The sequence below is a fragment of the Notamacropus eugenii genome, chromosome 3 (genome assembly GCF_028372415.1).
Source record: "Notamacropus eugenii isolate mMacEug1 chromosome 3, mMacEug1.pri_v2, whole genome shotgun sequence".
In the NCBI taxonomy this organism is placed as follows: domain Eukaryota; kingdom Metazoa; phylum Chordata; class Mammalia; order Diprotodontia; family Macropodidae; genus Notamacropus; species Notamacropus eugenii.
The window spans coordinates 266,458,794-266,481,602 of NC_092874.1; the positions used below are offsets into that span (position 1 = coordinate 266,458,794).

Genomic DNA, 22,809 nt, shown 5'->3' on the forward strand with positions numbered 1-22,809 from the left:
TAGATACAACAATGGTTAGAGGACATTCATTTATCCAAGGAGAGTAGAAATAGTTTGAATCTCAATCCTTGTGTAGTTTCTCTGATACTTGTCAACTCAGTGACCTTAGACTAAGGCATCTAACTTCTCTCAACTCCATTTTATTCATCTGCAAAATAAGGGAAATGTACTTGCTGATCTAATAGACCCATTTTAACATAGTATCTGGCACATGCTAGACACTTAGTAAGTAATTACTGACTATTTGATTTTAGCTCTAACTTGTGAATCTATGTATAATTCTTATTTTCCTTTCTCTGTTAATTTGAAAACCATATCCTAGATTTTTCCCTGCCCTAGGAACTAGCTGCATTATCCTAGTCAAGTCACTTCACCTCAGTTTCTCAGTGAATCTGTAAAATAGAAATAATAATCACATTTATCCCATAGGTATGTTGTGAGGATCAAATCAGAAAATGTATGTAAAGTGCTTTGTATATCTTAAAGGAATATATTCATGTAATTTTCTGTTGTTGTAGTCTTTTACTGATTAAAGGAATTTTTATTATTGAATGTTTTTCTTATTCATATAGAAAAACAGTATATATATGCATGTATATACATATGTGTGTGTATATATATATATACATATATATATATATTACCCCAATCAAGGCTATTTACTATTTTTATAAATTTATTTTCCTACCTGTGAATACATATTCTGCTCAGAATTTATATTACTATTCCATCTGTTTTATACATTATGATCATAATACTCACATTTATATATATTGCATAACTCAGATTGTATTGTTTCCATTTGCCAATTTCATTAGACTTTTTTGTAACGTGTCTTTGAATAATTGTAAGAAGATAGGGTATTCGATGGCTAATCAGTAAACAAGCAAATCACAACATGATCATAGTAACCTCAGTCTTCCCATCATAAACTTGTTCCATCATAAACTCCATTTGTAGGGTTATATTACTTAGCCACACCCTTGAGGGAATAGATTGACATTATTATTATCTTGGTAAAATTCAGATTAATCACCAATAGACAACTGTTGTTTATCAGCATGCAAAGACTTGTGCCCTCCAGGCCTCTTCAAGTCTTAGAATCATGATACTGAATAATAGGATTCAGTTTAATTTAAAAAATATTTATTTGTGACCTGCAGCTAGGTGGCTCTAAAAGTTTGGAAGTGTGTTTATTTGAGGGTAGTAAAGGGTTCTTCTATTGAGCTGCAGCAGGAAAGGAAGAAGGTGCTCCCTCCCCTTCTCTGCCCTCTCTCTGCCAACCTCCAGAACGTCAGCATCTTCAGTCTTGGCCAGTTACTTCCTTACTTCTATCACCAGATTTGACCAACATCCAGTTCCTAGCTGCGGACTCACTGCTACAAAGATTGGGCTTTTTTGGCCCATTCCTGGAGGGAAGAAAGAGTGAAAGGTATAATGACCATGATAACTCTAACTCACACAACTACTTATTAAGCCTGTGTGGTTATAACTTACAGGAGGGGGAAAAAGCACTCTATCCACATGACCTAATCTTTCTCTAACTTTGAAAAGTTTCTTCTCTCTCTCAATATATATGTATATACACACATATATGGAAAAAATGAGACAGAGTATATGTGCATACAGACACACGTAGTATAGTAATATAGATATATACTTACACAAATTGATACATATAGATATGGTGTGTTTATATATATATAGTATAAACTATATATGTAGTATATGCATACTATATATATACTGTACTATATAAAACATTAAAAAGTACACACGTTAGTGTGTGTGTATGTATAGCATATATGTGTATATATGCATATATGTATATGTATATATATATATACACACAGTATTAAATTAGGCCTAATAAAATGAAATTTAAACATATGTACACACATACATATATCTATGTATATATGTATATATATATGTGTATGTACACACATAAATCTTAATCTGTGTACTACCATTTTTCATAAATGTAATACAAGCTCTTGAAAGACAAAATCTACTTTGATTTTTGTCTTTGTGCCCTGGGGATCTAGCACAGTGGCTAAAACTCCCTTGAATGGGATAGAATTTCAAGGATTTAGACAGTCTATTCTCTGCCCCTTTCACTTTGCAATCACTGGCCCTCAGTCACATTCTTATCCACAATAATCCAGCATTAGTACTAATTAAAACAGAAAATTTAAATTAACTTTAAGGAATAGAAAGACTTTGGATTTAACATTTGCCCTCTCACATAGTAAGAAGGTGAATTAGACAATTCACCATCTGCTACTTCTTCTCCTGAATTGTAGGTCAGAAACTTTTTCCTCATCTCTTTAGACTGGCCCATGTGACTACTGAAGAGGGAGGTGACTGCAGCCCTTGGAGCTCCAATAGCAGTCCTACCCCATTCACAGTGCCTCAGTACCCAATGACCCAATCTCTAGTTTTCAAAACCTTCTTATTTTGCAAACTGAAGGTACGCCCAAATGACTAGCCAAAGCTGCACAGAGCCGTTCTGATGGGTTCCCTCTGCTTGTGCATATCCAGTTGTCATTCAGTCTTTTTCAGTTGTATCTGACTCTTTGTGACCTCGTTAGGGGTTTTCTTGGCAAAGATACTAATCATTTGCCATTTTCTTGTCCAGTTTTTTTAATGATGAGGAAACTGAAGCAAACAGGATTAAGTGACTTGCCCAGGGTCACAGAGCTAGTAGTACGTGTCTGAGGCTGGATTTAAACTCAGGAAGAGGAGTCTTCCTGACTCTAGACTTAACATTCTATCCACTCCATCACCTAGCTGACCTGATCCAGTGCAAAGACAAAACAAAACACTATTCCTGTTAGATACACAGTCCATCTTCTGTTCATGGAGCATGACAAATCAAAGGATTCCCTTCTGGTCAGCCAAACATCATTCTCCATCATGTATTTCTCCTTGTCATTGTTTTCAAGGGTTAGCAAACCTATTTTGTGCAAGGCTGAGTGGCAGGTTTTGGGGATACAAAGATGAAGTCGTGAAAATCAGCCTCTGATCTCAAGGATCTAGATGAGGGCGGGTAACACGAATCAAATCTAAATCTAGGTGAACTGGAGCCAGCTTGTGAAAAGTCATAGATTCATATATTTAAATCTTGAAGAGATCATAACTGAAAGGATCATTTAGTTCAACTTGCTAATTTTACAAATGAGGAAACTGAGACCCAGAGATATTAGGTGACTTTGTCCCCAGATCTCTGGCTTTCCTCCTTCTAGTTCATCCTGATCTTAACTGGGATAGTTCATGGAGCTTCAAGTCCTTTGTGACTGTTGTAGTTTTATTCATCAGTTCTAGAGGCGAACCCCATGTCAGGGATCTATCTTGACCTTTCAAAAAATGCTTCAATCTGTAGTGATAATGACAACGTCAGCAATAAAAGTTCTATTTTACATAGCCCCTTAAATCTGGGTATATGTGTGTGTATATGTGTATACACATATACACACACATATACATCCCTCAGGCTGATGAGAGATGAAAAAGAAGGGATTGTGCTAAATGATAGAAGGTGGAATTTAAAAGCATACTGGCTATAAGAGAATGGGGTTGAATTCTGGTTTTGTTATTCACTCTCTCTGGGACTGAGAAAATCACTAAACTTCTGTGGGTTTCACTTTCTTCTACTCAAAAATGAAGGGGTTGGACCAGGTCTCTTCTAAAATCCCTTTGTGGCCCTAACTTTCCTCACCATGATACTATGATGCAAGAGGTACAATCATACTTTCTTACTTTACAGACACAGCCACTGAGGCTCAGAGTCATTAGATAACTTGCCCATGGCCACACAATCAGTAAGTGTACTGCTGGGGAATTGAACCTAAACCTACTTATACTAGCGCTCTTTCCCCACTATATCATACTGCCTCTCATAAAAAAGCTATGATTTTGTTGGGAAAGAGATGCCCTTCACGGAGGCATAGGGCAGCTTCTCCGTGACTTAGCATCTGATTTCTCACATTGCTGCTATGCCCAAGATGTTCATCACCTGGTGCCCAGTCAGCCCTCAGAGAACCTTTTCCAAACTCAGCTTCACAGAGCCATGGATGAATGTCCATTGTCAGGCCTTTACTAATCCTTTGATCTTGATAGGACCTCACTGAAGTAGTGGTTCAGTGGCACAGGTTTTGAGAACTAGGATGACTTCCATGCCACAATAATTCCAATAGGAACAAATAAAACCTGTATACAGTACAATTCAAAGTAAAGGGTGAAAATGAGGGGGAGGAACACAGTGTTAGAAAGTTAGATATTACATCTAAACATATCAGATTCAATTTGCTCAGCTTATAATAGTTCTCGGACTCTTTCCACTAGTCTAAATCTGTATATTATTATTCTATAAAATTTCTTGAACTTACAAGGATTCTGAATTTTTGGCTTTCTGTGTCTCTGAGGTAGTCATTCAATTTAGAATTAAGTCAGGGGACAGGGACTTTGCCCCAAGGCAAAAAGTTTGCTCCTAAATAGAAAATTTAAAGGGCATAGACAACACTTGTAATCCACTAAGAAAGAAGGTAAGACTTAGCTTGATGAGAAGATGGGAAATAAAGAGGGGAAGACTGAGTGGAACAAGTTCCTGAGAGGTGCAATTTACAACCAAGGGGAATGGGAAGAGAGAGTGGAGAAACAGCTAGCAGGATCCAATCTTCAGCACTGCTTAGGAAAAGGGAATTAATTCAAACCTTGATATCTTGGACTTCCAAGTAAGGGGAAGGAGGGAGCAAAGGACAAGTGAAGGTAGGAGCCCACTTTCCACCTCCATCATCCAATGAAGACTGGAAGAGATAATACCTTTTCTCCTCAGAGGAGACTGTTGGACTATTCTTTCTGGGGATGGATTTGGGGCTAGAGTATGTCCAGGAAAGGCTAAGCCTCTTCAGCTGATTTTTCTTTTTTTTTTTTTTCTTTTCCTCATTTTGATAAGGGGTCAATGCTTGGGAAGGGCCTAACCAAGAATAAACCTAACTTATGTCTCAAAAGTCCAAATTTTCACAGTTTAACTGAAATAGCACTGGACTCTGAGATTCACACTGACTATGGGTCTGTTTTTTTTTCTCTAAAATGAAGGGGTTGAAGAAGGTGGTCTTTAAGGTCTTTTCCAGCTCTGATAATTGGTGAAATCTGGCCCCCATTCAAACTCTTCTCAGTGTAGCCTTAATTTCCATAGGTATTTAATAAGCATTCCTCTGTGATCTTTGAATGGTCTTTTCTGGGGTCTCGGTTTTCTCCTCCTTAAAATTAAAAAGGAGGCAATCATCAGAATCGAGGCAAATGGGAAATAACTGAAGTCTGAGTTCAACCCATACTGCCTAAAATGAACAAAAAAGGCAACCAACAATGCAACACCAATGCCAAGAAGAAATATTTAACAAGTCAGTACAAGGTAATTTCTATAGACAAAATAATTGAATAGAAGAATATTATTGTAGCTTCTGACTTCCATTCTCATCATTCCTATACCCAGAGCACCCCTTATGTAGCTGAAATGGCCCCAAGCCCATAGTAACTATTCCAATTTTCGGTACAGTTTTTGAGGTTAACTTCATGATAGTAGCTCAGAAATAAGAATAGAAATTAATTGATTAACCCTAAAAACTACAAAAGAAAATAAGTTGAGAATTAGATATTTAAAAATCAAAAGAGTATAAACCTAACAAAACTGAGATGATTTAAAAAAACAAAAATAAACATCATTAGTTAATGATAAAAATAAAAAGTCAAATTACCAAAATTAAAAAAAAAAAAACCAACTGAACAATGTGGATTAACATCAAACGAAAGCCTAATTACCAGGAACATGATTATATGCTAGCAAAACTTAGAAATGAAAGGGAAGAAGTTAAGCACAAAAATATGAAACATATAAAATAGCAAAGTAAAAATAAAAATTGTAAACAATTCCAATTTCAGAGTTGTAAAGTATCCTGATATGAATATGTGCAATAGTAATGAAACTTAGATGCCATCACCACAAGAAATCTATAGAAATATTGTGACATTTTTATCAAAAAAGAGAAAGAAGCATTTGAAGAGGGAGTTGTCATCAGTAAAACTAGTCTAAAACTTGCAGAAATACTTTGAAAACCAAAAGACATAATTTTGCCAAGCAATAATAAAAGTAGACAATAGGAACACTGCACTGGACTTATCAAATCTAGCCAAAAGCACACTTGAAATAGAGCCTGTCAAACAGCTAAGATACAAGAATCAAAGAACCTCCACTGAAGACATCCACATGAACCTCACCAGCAATGTGTTGACAGCAAAACTTAAAACAAATGACAAGTTATACAGCTTCATTCATTGAAAGAAAGGTTGTTTTGTTGTGTTTGTTTATTTGTTTGTACTATACATTAAGGCATAAAAACCTATAGTCAAATGCATACAAGCAAAAATATTAAATACATTATTTTTGGATCATAGTGTAATAAAAATTACATTTAACGAAGGACCAGGGAAATAGAGATTAAAAACTAATTTGAAACTAAATAATCTGATGTTATAGAATAAGTAGGTCAAAGAACAAATCATAAAAACAGTAAGCAATTTTATTAAAGAAAACAATAATAATGAGACACTATACCATAACATATGGGATACAACAATATTGGTAACCAGAGGAAAATTTATCTCATTAAATGCTTACATCAATAAAATGAAGTACAGATCAATAATTTTTAAAAGTTAGGAAAAGAACAAATTAAAAATCCCCAATTAAACACCAAATTTTAGGAATCCTAAAAAGTAAAGGTGAGATTGCTAAGACTGAATGTAAGAAAGTCATTGAATTAATGAATAAAACGAGCTGGTTTTATGGAAAAAAACAATGAAAATAACTAAATCATTAGTTAATGTGATTTTTAAAAGATAAGAAAACCAAATCACTAGTACCAAAACTGAATAACTGATGAAGGTGAAATTAAAGCAGTTATTAGGAATCGTTTTGCCCAATTTTATGCCAGTAAATTTAACAATCTAAGTGAAATGGAACATTACTTACAAAAAATTAAACTACCTAGATGAACAGAAGAGGAAATAAAATTTGGTTTAGAAAAAGAAATCAAAGGCCATAAATGAATGTTTTTCTTAAGAAAACAAGGATCAAGACCGTATGAATATACAAGTGAATTCTACCAAATATTTAAAGACCAACTAACTCTAACATTAAGTAAATTATTTGGGGTAATAGACAAAAAAGGAGTCCTACCAAACTCCTTTTATGAAACAAATATGGTGCTGATACCTAAACCAAGAAGAGCAAAAAGAGAGAAAGAAAATTATAGAACAATTTCATTAATGAATATTGATTGAAAAATCCTAAACAGAATACTGTATAAAAATTTTGTATGTTTGGACCAAATGGAATTATACCAGGAATGCAGGGCTGGTTCAATATGAGGAAAACTATTAATGTAATTGATTATACCAATAATAAAATCAATAAAAGTTATGATCATATCAATAGATGCAAAAAAGGCTTTACCTTTATTTCTATTAAAAACACTTGAAATCACAGTCATAAGTGAACTTTTCCTTAAAATTATTAGAAGCATGTACCTAAAACCATCAAGAAGTATTATTTGTAATGGGGATAAGCTACTAGAACCCTTTCCATTAAGATCAAGAGTCAAGCAAGGATATTCATTATCACTGCTGTTTATTCAATTTTGCTAGAAATGACAGCAATAAAAGAAGAAAAAGAAATGGAAGGAATTAGAATGGATAATGAAGAAATAAAATTATCCCTTTTTACAGATGATATGATGGTATATTTGGAAAATTTTAGAGGTTCAACTAAAAAAGTTATTTGAAAAAGTAATTTTAGCAAAATAGCAGGGTATAAAATAAACCCATACAGATGATCATCATTTCTATATATTAACAATAAAGTTTTGCAAGAGGAAATAGTTAGAGATATTTCATTGAAAATAACCAGACTTCCCCAATTGATAAATACTCAAAGGATATGAACAGGCAATTTTCAGAGGAAGATATTAAAGATATCTATAGTCATATGAAGAAATGCTCTAAATCACTTTTGATTAGAAAGATGCAAATCAAAACAACTCTGTGGTACCACATCACACCTCTCAGATTGACAAACGTGACAGAACAGGAAGATGATAAATGTTGGGAGAGGATGTGGGAGAGTTGGAACACTAATACACTGTTGGTGGAGCTGTGGGCTGCTCCAACCATTCTGGAGAGCAATTTGGAACTATGTCCAAAGGGTTACAAAAATGTGCATTCCCTTTGACCCAGAAAAAGTGCTTCTAGTACTGTATCCCCAAGAGATCATAAAAATGGGAAAGGGCCCCACATGTACAAAAATATTTATAGCAGCCCTCTTTGTGGTGGCCTAAAACTGGAAATCAAGGGGATGCCCATTAGTTGGGGAATGGCTGAATAAATTATGGTATATGAATGTAATGGAATACAATTGTGCTATAAGAAATGATGAACAGAAAGACTTCAGAGAGACCTGGAAAGACATATGATCTGATGCTGAGCGAAAGGAGCAGAACCAGGAGAACTTTGTGCACAGCAACGACCACAGTGTGCGAGAGTTTTTTCTGGTAGACTTAGAACTTCATAGCAATGCAAGGGCTTAAAAAAAAAAATTCCCAATAATCTTCTAAGGCAAAATGCCCTCCACATACAGCGAAAGAACTAAGGAATTCAATAGCAGACTGTAGCAGATCTGTGTGTGTGTGTGTGTGTGTGTGTGTGTATGTGTGTGTGTGTATTGCGTTTTGGTTTGTTAGATGATTTCTCCCATTCATTTTAATTCTTCAACACAGCGTGACTATAGTGGAAATATATTTAATAGGAATGTATGTGTAGAACCTATATAAAATTGTATGCCATCTAGGAGAGGGAGGGAGGAGGTGGGGGGAGGAAGGGCAAAATAATAATCTAAGTTATATGGTAGTTATTGTAGAACCCTGAAAATAAATAAAATTAATTAATGAAAAAAAAGAAAAGAAAATAACCATAGACAATATAACTACCTGGATGTATACCTGTCGAGACAAACCCAGGAATTGTATGAACATAATTATAAAACATATTTATACAAATAAATTCATATTTAAATAATTGGAGAAATGTTCATTATTCATGGATGGACCAATCCAATATGATAAAAATGACAATTCCACCTAAAATAATCTGCTTATTCAATACTATCCTAATTAAACTATTAAAAAATTATCAAGCTAGAAAAAATTGTAACAAAATTATATAAATTATAACAAAAATAGGAAGAATGAAAAATTAGTAGAATCAAAAGAATTAATGAAAAAAATGTAAAGAAAGGATGTCTAGAGGTACCATATCTTAAAGTACACTATAAGACAGTAATTGTCAAAATTATCTGGTACTAGTCAAAAAAGAGAATAGTGAATCAGTGGAGTACAATAGGTATATTATACACAGTAGCAAATAACTATGATAACTATGTTTGATAAATGCAAAGATCTAAGCTTTTGAAATTGGAATTCACCCGTTGGTAAAGTTGCTGGGAAAAGCAGTCTGGCAGAAACTAGGTCTAGATCCTACACTATCTACCAATATAAGATCAAAATAGATATATAATCTAGACATATAAAGGGAGATATAAGTAAATTAGAGGAGCATGGAACATATTACCTATCAGATTTATAGAAAAGAGAATTTATGAATAAACAAGAAATGGATCACATTGTGGGATGTAAAATTAATAATTTTGGTTACATTAACTTAAAAAGGGTTTGTACAAATAAAACCAATGTAGAAGGCAAGCAGATAGTTTGGGGGGGGGGAGTGATAGTTTCTTGGATAAAGACTTCATATCTCAAATATATAGAGAAATGAATCAAATTAACAAGAATATTAGTCATTCCCCAATTGATAAATGAATATTTATGAACAGACAGTTTTGGAAAGAAATCAAAACTATATATAGACATATGAAAATGCTCTAAATCATTATTAATCAGAGAAATGAAAATAAAAGCAACTCTGAGGTATCATCACACCTGTCATATTGGCTAAAATGATAGAAAGGGGAAATAAATGCATAAAGAGATATAGAAAAATTGGGACACAATATATTATTGGTGGAATTGTAATCTGTTCAACTATTTTGGAGAGCAATTTGGATTTATGCCCAGAGAGGTATAAAACCGTATTTTACCCTTGGATCCAGCAAAAATAACCTGTATATTCTAAAATATTTATAGCAAATCTGTGTGTTTTAGCAAAGAATTGGACATGTAGGGGATGCCTATCAATTGGGAAATGGCTGAATAAGTTGTGATATGATTGTGACAGTAAGAAATAATGAGAAGGTTGAATTTAGAAAATCATGGGAAGACTTTCATGAAACAATTCAGTGAAATGACTAGAGGTAAGAGAACTTTATGTACAGTAACAGTAATATTGTTTGAAATAACTGTGAATGATGACTAAACTATTCTGACTAATATGATCATTCAAATGAACTACAAAGGGCCTATGAAGAAAAATGCTATCCATCTCCAGAGGAAGAACTGATATGGAAGTATATATTGTATGTTTAAATATATATATACATATGTTTATCAAATATTGACCTTCTCTAATGTGACATTGGGAGGGAAGGTGGAAGGGAGACAACTTGGATCTCAGAAATCTAACAAAAATAAGTTTAAAAACTTAGATTAAAGGGTTTGACAATAACATATATCATGGCCACTGGAACGTCACTCTTTAGAACCTTAGGATTTAGTATTTACTCAAAGAATCAGTAGCTCATCACGTCAGGTTGCAAATATTAAGCATTTACCAAAAACCTAGGAAGATATGATCTAGCAGCTAAAATTACACATTCAAAGCTCACTATCCTATAAACAAAGATAAATCCCCATGCTACAATAGAGATATTAAAATATCCTTGAGAATTAAAAAAAATAAACTATTGAAACCAGAGCATTATTACAGACAAATCTTTTTTCCATAATCCCCTGGACATAATATTGATCTATAAATAGTTAAGAAAAAATTTTAAATAAATGTTCCCCTACCAAATACTCATAATCTCAAAGCTTTGTGGGATTTAAAGTTTTAATTATGTAAATTAATAGAAGAAGAAATCAAAACCATTAGACAACAGGGTGAGGTATATGACATCTTATTAAGTGGTCTACCACTGGTGTTGCCCTGAAGATACTTTTGGTAAGCCTACAGAAGTTACGCTTACATCCCAATGTTTTTATTCAGTTTAAATAAAGAAAAATGCCATCATTTTTATCCTTTTGTCAATAATCCATAGAACATTAAATATAAAAGGGTACTAGATTAGCAATTTATCCCAGAATTTTTTGCCTCGATCAGTTAATCAACCAGAATTTATTAATTTCCTGCTATGTACCAGGTGCTGAGGATAAAAAGAAAGGTAAAAAACAGTCCCTTCCCTCTACTTGCTCATAGTTTAATAGGGAATAAAGAGGATGCTTATGCCTCTCAATGTTAGAGATCACACCATTGGCCAGAGTAGCAACCAGCTTCCATTGGTTTAGTTTTCTCTATGAGACTTGATTTTAAAGTTGAAAGGACACTTAGAAATCATCATATGAATCTGAATGACCATTCTTCTGGGTTGTTATAAAAGAGGTTCATGATTCTGGTAGAAGCTGGGCTAGATGACCTCAAAGGACCTTTTCCAACTTTAAGACTGGAAATTTGTGTTCTAGTTTGAGTTTTCTATTGTGCAGAAAATAACAGTCACATCCCTAGAGTACAGTCAGGAATCCAATCTTTCCCTTATGTTTCTGAAACCAATCTGTTTATTACAAGGGTTTCTTTTTTATTTTAAAAATTATATTTTTATATACCCTGTAAAATAATTTTTTCTTAGGGATGTCTGCACAAGCTGATTTCATTTGGCTGCTTCAGTTCCTTTATTTCAAGTTCATCTGCATATTACTTGAAATAATAGAAACTGTAGTCCCTCGGGCATGACTCATTTCCCCACTGATTAAATATTATAGCTTAGCTGATAAAGAGTATTTTTAAAAATAAACTAACAAAGGCCTTATCTCCAGCTCTAAGAAATATCATGTTTAATGGAAGCATTTCTGGATGTGGACTTGAGATTTGTCTTGGCTTCTGACCCTTAAAAGCTAAGGTGACTAAAGAGACATGGCCATATCCCTTTACTTGAATGAGTCTCATTTTCCTCATCTGTAAATATAAATACATTTATATTACCTGAGAGGAGAAAAGAACTTTTACTTCCTTCTTTGCAGAGGTGGGGAACTATGGGTGTAGAACACTGCATATACTGTCAAACTTTATTGAACACGTTCATTAGTTTTGCTGTTTTTGTTTGTTTCCCCTCTTTCTTTTCCTCTTCTTTCCTTCCTCCTTTCCTTCCATTCTTCTTTCTTTCTTTCCATCCTTTCTTCCTAGACATGTATGCATCATAAACATAAAATGAACATAAACATAATAATTTATTATTTTTGGCATAAGCATGATTTTTAGGATTAGTATAGCATAGCCAGTCAGAAGAGAAAGAGATGCTGCTGCTATTAGTGATGACAGCTAGAATTTATATAGTCCTTTAAGGTTTGCCCAGCGCTTTGCATATGTTATTCCCATCTTATAAATGAGGAAATCAGCTGATTAACTGACTTGCCCAGGATCACACAGCTAGCAAGTACCTGAGGCAGGTCTCAAACTTAGATCTTTCTTGCTTTCAGATATAGCATTTCATCCATTGTGCCATCCAGTGAGGAAATCAGAAGTTTTCAATAGTATTATACGCTTCTTTCAGAACTTTTTTTTCGTAGCATGCTATCGACTACACCATTTAGTACTGTAGGTCAGGAATTTAAATAGTATACACCTCTTTCAAGGCTTCCTTCCAAACTATGGGAAACTGACATTGGGTGAAAACGTGCTATACTAGTGAGTTATGATCAAGTGACCAACAGTAACCAGGAGAATTTAATTAGAACTGGTGTCGATGTGACATGATTCCTGTGTTGTATTCAGCAGAAGAACTAAACAAAACCTTTCAGGACCCAGTAAGGATGTTCCCAAAGGACCAGTAAGCAGTAATTGACCCAACAGTTCTGCTGCTTCTATATTTGCGTAAGATAGATACATATATTATACAGAAAATATTCATCCTTATTAAAATTATGAATCAAGTAATTATTACCAAATCTTTTGCTTCAGTTTTTTTCCCCCCTTGGAATGGACAGAGGGAGAAATTAAACTCTACATATCCAAACCCACTGTATTGACTTTAAAAAAAAAAACCCATCATTTTCTTTCCATGGTACTTCATCTAGTAACTTTGGCCAAATATTCAAATCCTGTATTTCAGTTCATGGTTTAAACAGACTGACTTGGGCAAAGAACCAGATTTCCTCTCTGACAAGTAGAGATTCTTTTTCTTTTCTATTCTATTTGAAAATATTTAGAATCCAAGCAAGGGAGAATTGTGCCACCACGAAAAAAAACGGTCAGGTTGCACAAGGAATGTTTTCTGCTTTCTGTGATGGACTGATCATTTCCTTCTACCTTTCAGAGTATTACAAAATGTCACCTTCAGAAATCAGGCTGAAGCTCCAAGGAACAGAGCTAACAACTGCATGTTTTAATGATGGGGAAATAATTTTAAATGTGGTTCAATTACATATTATTTTATGTCTATTTCTCTCAGATGTTTAATAAATTCAATATCCGTAACATTTTCTCATACCATAAATTCTAAAAATTCACTCTTATAAGTGTCTTAAGGAAAATATCTAGAAAGAAAAGGATAATTCATAGAATATTTATTACATAATCTTTAGAATATTACATAATAATAATAATTGCATAATCTTTAGTGCAGACATTATTCATTAGTACTTTTTTAAATGAATAGTACTTTTGTAATGCTGCCTTGGTCTTTAAGCCCTGGGGAAAATATTTGAAAATGATTAAACATTTTAGTAAGGCTTAATAAACTTGATTAAACAATGAATGAATCCAAAGCCCCACCATCAGAATTTCAGGTAGTATTGTTGTAGTGGGCAAGGCAGTGGACTTGAAGGAAGCAGTGTGTCACAATGGGAGGATTGATGGATTTGGAGTTAGTCTAGGGTGTCAGTTCCACCTTGATTCCTTCCTACCTTTGTCACTTTTGGCAAGTCACTGGATCCCTCAGGACCTTTGGTACTATATCTGTAAAATAAGGGTATTGGTCTATGTCTTTTCAAGCTCTCTTCCTTCATTCCCCAGTTGTCTCATTCTTGCCTCTGGTCACAGAAAAAAAAGAGCTATCCCCTCGATTTATTAAATGTAATACCTCTGTCTCTCTCTGTTGCATTAAGACTTCTCTTACATCTTGCTCTAAGAGCATTTCCCCTTTCTCACACATCTTCACTCTCTCCCTCCAATGATTTCTTCCCATCTTCTTACTAATGAAAATTTCCTCAGTCCAAGAAAAGAATGTTCTTCATTTAGCTTTTCTCATAGATGCCATAAGATGCTTCCTCTCCCTGAACTATTAAACTTTAAAAAAAAGTCATCTACATCTGTCCTCAGCACCTCAGATAGCTCACCAACAACTCCCTCACACTTATAATCACACCTCTACCATTTCTCTCCCAAACTGCTAAAATCATATCCTCCTAATCAGGGAGCCTCCTAATCACCAAATTCACCAACTTTCTTTCAATCTTCATCTTTCTTGATTTTCTAGTTTTTAATACTATTCACCATATCCTTCTCTTCATAGTAATAATAACAAAAATAATGTCAACTATTGCATATGGTTTGCAAAGCACTTTAGACATATTGTTTAACTTGATCTTGACCACAGCTCTGTGAGCTAAGTGCTATTATCATTCCCATTTTAATGATGAAGAAAATGGAGGCTAAAAGAAGCTAAGTAACTTGCCCATGGTCACACAATGCAAATGTTAGAGTCAGAATTTGAACTTGTGTCTTTCTGACTCCTCATTCACACTTGCTGTGTAACCTCTCTCCCCTTGATTTCAGGACATCATACTTCTTTGAGTCTCTTCCTACCCTTCTAATTACACATCTGTGTCCTTTACAGGTTCATCACTCTCCTTTTCATCATCTCTTAAAGTGGATGTTCCCCATGGGTCAGTTCTTGGCTCACTTTTCTTATCTACATAAACTCTTTCTTTTGGTAATTTCATTTGTTCCCATGACTTCAATGACTACCTTTCCATTGATTTCCCTGTCTTCTGAGCTCCTTTTGTACAACATGCAGCATAGTGTTGTGGAAAGAATTCTGGGTTTGAAGTCAGGGGACTTGCATTCAGATTCCAGCTCTGCCACTTGCTAATTGGCTTTATCGTCTCTGGTCCTCTTTGTGATGGCAAGCAAAGTAGGATCTTTTGCTGTTTTTCTTTTAGTATAATCAATTGCCACTGATTGAATCTTGCTTTTATCAACCCAGAGTCTTTACTAGGAGTAAAGTACAGAAACAAGAGTTTGTTTAACTAGAAACAGTAGAACCAGTATATGTATTTGTATTGTTAATTATTTTAGTAGGATTAAAGAAGATCTTCCTCATGCATGAATGGGCCTGGGAAGATTTGTAAGAAGGCCCACACTTTCTGTTAATGAGATACTGGTTCTCAAGGGTTGTGATGCCCTCTGGCTCTAAAAAGCTTATAAAGACTCTGAGATGAGATTTTCCTTTGGGGCTTAGTTTTTGGAAGAAGCTCTGTGTGCTAGATGAGACTCTGGGAAGTCACTAAGCAGCCCCCCAAGCTTGGAAAACCCAGATGTTGGTGCTTCCCTGTCTGGTAACTATGTATGTGTGGTCAATCAGTTGCATCCGTCTGTTGATTTGTGATGTATGTATTGTTTACTGTCAGACAGTTTGGAAGTGCTGTCTGTTGATTTAGATTTTTCTGTTATTTTCTCTGAAGTTCAGGTTGCTGACTTTTCTCCTGAACTAAGTGAATGATACATGTGCTTGATTAAAGTGATTGTTGACCCCTCAAAATTTGCTTTCCTTGTAGAAATGTAGATCTAAGAACCTGTAAGCGCAGGCCCTCCTGTATATGTCAGTATGCTTGCTGATACACTCATTATCAGCTATAAAATAAGAGGGTTGGAATAGAGATGACCTCTCATGTCAGTTCTAGCTTGAAATTTATGATTCCATATTCTCAAGCTGCCTACATTATATTGCCCTAGGGATGGCCCACCTAACCCCTCAAATATCTAAAAGTAAGTACATTATCTTTTTCCTCAAACATACTACTCTTTCTTACTCCACTCTATTTTTCTGTAGTACTGCCATTCATCCAGTATGCCATCATGATCAGCTTTAAGGCTGACTCCTTCCTCTCTAACCCTTTTCATATTCAAACCAGTTGCCAGGTCTCATTGTCTATCCACTCATCTCTTTCACATCACCAAAGTATAGAAACTCTCTAAAACTTGCCTGTATTTCAGTACTCTCCTGTTCTTTCCATCTCCACCCTCCTCTACTTCTAATTCATCCTAAATAGTACTACTGGAATAAATTTAAAGAAAAAACATAGGGGGCAGCTAGGTGGTGCAATGGATAGAGCACCAGCCCTGGAATCAGGAGGAGCTGAATTCAAAGGCAGCGTCAGACACTTACTTAGCTGTATGAGCCTGGAGAAGTGACTTAAAACTCCATTGCCTCAAAAAGATAAGTGATTATGTCACTCTCTGCTCAGAAATCTTTAGTAGCTCCCTACTGTCTCGAGTAAAGTTCAGGCTCTCATTCCTAACATTCTAGGACTTAGATGATCTAACGATACCCTTTCTCTCTAGCCCTATCATATTACTCCACTCTGTCCTCAGTCAAAACTGAATACCTTCCACCCCCTTGAACATATACAGTACTCCTATGCCTTCATGCCTTTGCTCAGACTAGTCATTCATCTTTACTTTTTAATTTCCTGCTTGTTTTTCAAAGTCCGTCTTAAATACCACCCCGTTTGGGAAGTTTCCCTTTACTTCTGTCCCCACATGATAATGATCTTCCATTTTATATTTACCAGGGAAATATTATTTTTCTCCCTACTAGATTATAAGCTCCATGAAGGCAGGAACTTTTGTCTTGTCTAAATTCTGTATCTCTCCCAGCCCTAACACAATATTATGGGTTTTTGGTTTTTTTTTTTTTTTTTTTAACAATAGAATGTCAACTCTTTAATAGCAGGGACCATTTCTCTTTTTACTCCTAGCATGCTTATTAAATTGAACTGAATATGATAATTATAAAATGAAACATTTCCATCCCTTCTTTCCCATCTCCTTCTTCTCTTTTCCATCACTCATGAATGAAATAACATTAACTCTCCATTTCATTCCATTCAGTTTTATAGGTTCTTCCAAGTAGTGGACAATTCTCCCAAACACAGTGAGTATAACAATTCTTTCATCTTATATTTTCCTCCTTCAGGGACATTTTGTTTTAAATCAAATGAGTGAAATTTGTTGTTGAGCTTTAAACCAGATAAGCAAATGTCTCCTTTGTAGCAAGATTGAATGAGTAGTGATACTGTTCAGTAGAGGTTTGGAATTATACCTTCCATCTACAGATGCAATGAAGCCTCATTAACTCAGACTTTGGTAATTCATAATTTATGGTCATATGTCTCAGTTTACCAATAAAGAGTTTATTAAATTAAGCAATAGTTTAAAATAGATTAAGGGGGTTCTATAGCAATGAATTCTAATGGTGTTTATGATTTTTATGCAAATTAATTCTGTTAATTATAAATGAGTCACTGATTCAGTAAATTGGCCCAGATGGATCAGGACAGGATACATATAAATTTTGGACAGGATACATATAAATTTTGCCTGTACTAATTCCAGCTGTACTCTCTAAGCCAAGGTACTAAGTACCTGTTGACAATGGTTTATTCTCAGTGCCCTGAAAATTTGGTAACTGGTACCACCACCAAAATACACAGTAATCCCTTATCTTTGATCCTATGCTCTATATATTGTCACTAATTGGTCTGCTTCTGATTGAACTTTGATGTATCCTAAGTTCTTCTGATTTATTGCTGTCTTGTGTTTAAAAACACTCAGGTGTCTAATGGATAGCTTTTAGAGACTTCAACCTATCTCTGGCCACATGTGGCCCTCTAGGTCCTCAAGTGCAGCCCTTTTAATGAATCCAAACTTCACAGAACAAGTCCCCTTAAGAAAATGATTTGTCTGTAAAACCTGAATTTGGTAAAAAGACTGCACTAAAGCACCTAGGAGGCGATGAAGCTTTATTAGCTTTTGAAAACTACCATAGTTCCTTATTCTTCCTCCTAATATGAAAGGTCTCTGAATTCCTTCCCAACAGACTCCACCACATGATAGGCTGAAGGGCAGGACAACACCTATTCTGCATTAAATACTTTGCAAAATACTACGGGAAAAATCTACCTAGAGAAGAATATGTCAGAAGATAACCACATGCTAAACTGAACAGTACAGAATGCCATTAATGTAGAAATTTAAAGAGGGAATAAAGATCATTGTGGACTAGCATGTTCACAAATAGGCTTATATGGAAAGTGAGATTTAAACTATGATTAGTGAGGGTTATGTTAAAAGTTTGCTAGAAGCACCAAAGAAATGTGTTCATCTACCATTGAAAGATTATAATTCCAAGTTCTAGAATGTGAGCATGTGGAAATTCCCTAGTAGGAAGGTTCTGCTTAAGAAGTAGTAGACACATTTTCAAATAGAAAAAAAAAGGAGAAAAAAACCTATTTTTTTGTTCAGTCATTGAATGCAGTAGTTTTTAATTACTTAAGTTCCTTCTTAAATTAGAAAGTGATGTCAGTCACACTTTTTGGTTCAACTAAAGACAAATGAACAAACAAACAGAAAAACAACTTCAAGAGATATCTAATTCAGGGCACATTGGTGGTTAAATGCTGTACATTTATCATAGTATTACCAAAGTTAACTCTTATAATTAAAGAATGTAGTGTTTTGGTGACCTGAGTTATCCAGTTAACAGAATTTCTGATGCTGCAAAAATGCAACACACTTGTAAACAGCAATTAGTGCCAGTCTTGCTAAAACCTTACAAAATGTTGATAGTCACCTAGGAAAGATGCCCAACAATTTTCATTACTCTTTGTAGAGAGATAGGAGTCCTGTTTTTTTCCAATAAAGCAAAGAGAGAATTTTGCAAATATCTGTGCTAATTTAATTAGCTCAAGGATTTTATCACCTTTCATAACAAATTCTATAATTTTTGTCCCATTTCTATTATATGTTGGAGGTAGTTCATAAATAGCCTGATATTATCACCATTTTCTCTGTGAAAGAAACAGACTTATTCTAACCTATTTTCTTTACACTTGTATAGATTCAACTTTTTCTTAGATGATTTGTTGCCTATTAGCTATATACAAAGGTGAGATCCACCTGTCAAATCACAAAATTTTAGGGTTTAAAGAGACTTGAGAATCTATCCTGTCTAATTTATACATATGCAAGAATCCTCTCTCTAAAATCCACAAGTGGTCATTCTTATGAAGATACACTGCATATGTACTAAGGTGGCCTTCTCTTAGGAGATTTCTAGTTGTGAACATGTTTGCCTTATGTTAAGCCAAAAATCTGCATCTCTACAACTTCCCACCTAGTTTTTCCCACTAGGGTTATGCAGAACAAATGCAATCGCCCAGTCTCGTAACAGCCTTTCAAATAATGGAGTGATTATAATTGAAGGCTTATATTGAAATGAAATGGCGTGATATAGTGGGAAAGACATTAGAGTTGAAAGACTTGAGTTTGAGTGCAATTCCTAGTACTTATGAATGGGGTAACTTTTGCCATATCACTTAGTTTCACCTTCTCTTTGTCCAATTTTCCTATAAAATAAGAATAATAGCACTTATGTTACTCTAACCTTTTCAAAGTTTTCATGAGGATCAAATGAAATAATGTATTTAAGGTGCTTTGTAAACCATAAAGTGCTATGTAAAATGTATGTTGTTGATGTTCAGTCATTTCAGTCAAGTCCAAATCCTTTGACCTCATTTGGGGTTTTCTAGACAAAGATACTGGACTGGTTTACCATTTCCTTCTCCAGCTCATTTTTATAAAGGAGAAACCTCTGAGGCAAAAACAGTTAAATGACTTGCCCAGGGTCACACAGCTAGTACGTGTTTGAGGTCAGATGTGAACTCAGAAAGAGGAGTCTTCTTGACTCCAGGCCCAGGTGCACTATCCATACTGCATCATCTAGCTGCCCAGGGCAATGTACACTATTCTTAAAATAATTGTGAAACCTCCTAATGTTTATTTCTACGACATGGCAGCCAATATGGACATATATATAATCATGAAGAGTTAGTGAAAATTTCCTTGATATAAATTGTTGAGTTGATTGATTTGGTTAAAACTTTTTCTACGTGACTTCACTATTAAAGATTGCCAAATTAAGTAATTATTTTATACAAGGTCCTATTAGGGAAAACGTGATGGAATTTTAAAAGTCAAAGTTTAAGAACCTCCAGTTAGAGGGTAAATAATATTAGTGTAGAGTAAGTAATTTGGAAAAGAAGGCAGGGAGGCCAGCCTATGGGAACTCAAATGGAAATGTATGATTTGGGGCAAGAGAGAAAATTGGCAGGAAAGCCACATTAAAAAGGAAATAATTGCTTGTAAAATTTTAATGGATTCTTAAGAACTCCAACCTTGAGCAAGTCACTTAAAATCCATATGCCTGACTGAACTCCCTATGGCTTTTCAAGTCATCCAAGTATGCATCTTGTTTTTATGAGGGAGTTTCCTACACTGATAAGAATCACAGTCCTTCATATATTCATGGAAGTTTAGAAGTATGACCAGTACCTTGCCATGCCCTTCAAATCCAAAATGTTTTATCCCAAGGAGAAAAATGAGTACGCATATAGGCACATCAGATTTGTGTGTATATATGTATGTACGTATATACGGATATTTGTAAGTGTGATATAATTCTCTCTGAGAAGAAAAACCCCACATTTTAAATTTAATTTCACAGTTATAAAACGCCTAGTCTATGCAAGACATTGGCACTGGGAGACACAAAGAGAAAAAGCAAAAGCCCCCACCCTCTAAGACCATATATTCTCAAGGAATAATTTAACATTTACTCAGACAAGTATAATTCATGCAATGAAGTGCAGATCATATGAATGCATAAAGGCAAGAGATAGAATGTCAAGTTCATGGTACAGTTAGTAGTGCTGGAACACATAATGAATGATAGGGAATAATGTAAGATGCCTGGAAAGGTGGGTATGAGCCAGATTGTTGAGGGCCTTAATTGCTAGGCTAAAGAGTTTGTACTTTGTCCTAAACTCAGTAGAGAATCATTGAAGGGAAATGACATGATCAGCCATCCAACTTAAAAAAGATTAATATGATATCATCATGAAACTTGGGTTAGAAAAGAAGAAGTCTAGAGTCAGAGAGTCTGATTAAGAGGTTATTGTAATAGCTTATGTGAGAGATTAAAAAGGCCTGAATTAGGTTGGTTGCTGTCTGAGTGGAGAGGAAAATACAGAGGTGAAAAATGTCATGAAGATGGAGTATTACACCCTACTAAGAAGTGACAGAAGAACTAAAACACATAAAAAGTTACATATATACATGATACTTTGAGAAAGAGAGCTGACCATAAAAAGAATCAGGAAGGATGACTTTTAGGATATGATGGTACAAGAGCTGAGCTTGCAAGGAAGCTAAGGAGTCTGAGAGGCTAAAGTGGGTACATTTCAACCATGGCAGCCTGTGTAAAACCATGCATGAATATATGAGGTAGAATCCCATTAGACTGAAGGTTTTTGAGGTGAGAAAACATCTTTATTTTATTATTTGTATCCCCGGTGCTTAACACAATGTCTGGCAGATATCAGATGTTTAATAAATGTTTACTGAATGAGTAAAGGGAGAAGTAAGTAGGCAAAGTTGGAACAAATAATATGTTAAGGTGAACAGAAAAGTGGACTAGAGCTAGTTATTGAAGGACTTGCCATGATAAGTTCAAGGATATGTCTTTAATCTTAGAGGCAAAAGGGAAACACTGAAGTTTCTTGATTGGAGGGTGTTGTCAAACATACTTTAAAGAAATTATTTTAGCAACTATGTAGGATGGACTGGAGAAAAGAAAGACTAGAAGCTGAGAGTCCAGTGAGGAGGCTATTATAAGGATGGAGGATGAACTGGGCCTAAATAAGTGACCATGTAAAGGAAGAAAAGTGGATAGATTTGAAAGAAACTGGAGAGACAGAATTAACAAGGGTTGGCAACTGAGTGGATATGACATCTACTTGGCAAAGTAGAGAGAATGCTGGAATTGCAGTCAGGAAGAGCCAAATTCTGGCTTCAGACATTCTATTTGTTTCAATTTCCTCATCTGTAAAATGGGGATAATAATAGCACCTACCTCCAAGGATTATTTTGAGGATAAGAATATATCTATGTGGGGGGGTGGGGGTAGGGAGGTGTATATGTGTATATACATATACACAAATACATGCTTGAATACATGTATATTTACATATCTATCTCTATATATCTAGATATAGATTTGTAGAAGAATTTGTGAACCTTAGAATTTTATATAAATGCTAGTGATTATCATCTATTATCATGTGAGATGTTGGAGAAGGCAGTGTTTGAGGATGACTCTGAGGTTCCTACCGAGTGACTAGTGAAATCATTATGCCCTCTTATGAAGTAGAGGAATTTGGAGAAGAGGCTAGTTTTGGGGGAATTGGAAAT

The 22,809-nt window shown here is 34.8% G+C and overlaps 1 protein-coding gene across 3 annotated transcripts in view; it reads left to right on the plus strand.

Annotated features, from left to right (window-relative positions):
- Positions 1 to 22,809, plus strand: part of LRRIQ1 (leucine rich repeats and IQ motif containing 1) — a 297,422-nt gene that overhangs the window by 268,524 nt on the left and 6,089 nt on the right. The window contains exon 27 of one of the 3 annotated variants that reach the window (XM_072655504.1): positions 17,392 to 17,434. The exons of the other annotated variants lie outside the window; for them this stretch is intronic. Within the exon in view, the coding sequence (XP_072511605.1) occupies positions 17,392 to 17,399 (8 nt within the window). The 3' untranslated portion in view covers positions 17,400 to 17,434. The remainder of the gene's footprint in view (positions 1 to 17,391; positions 17,435 to 22,809) is intronic. 3 annotated transcript variants of the gene reach the window in all.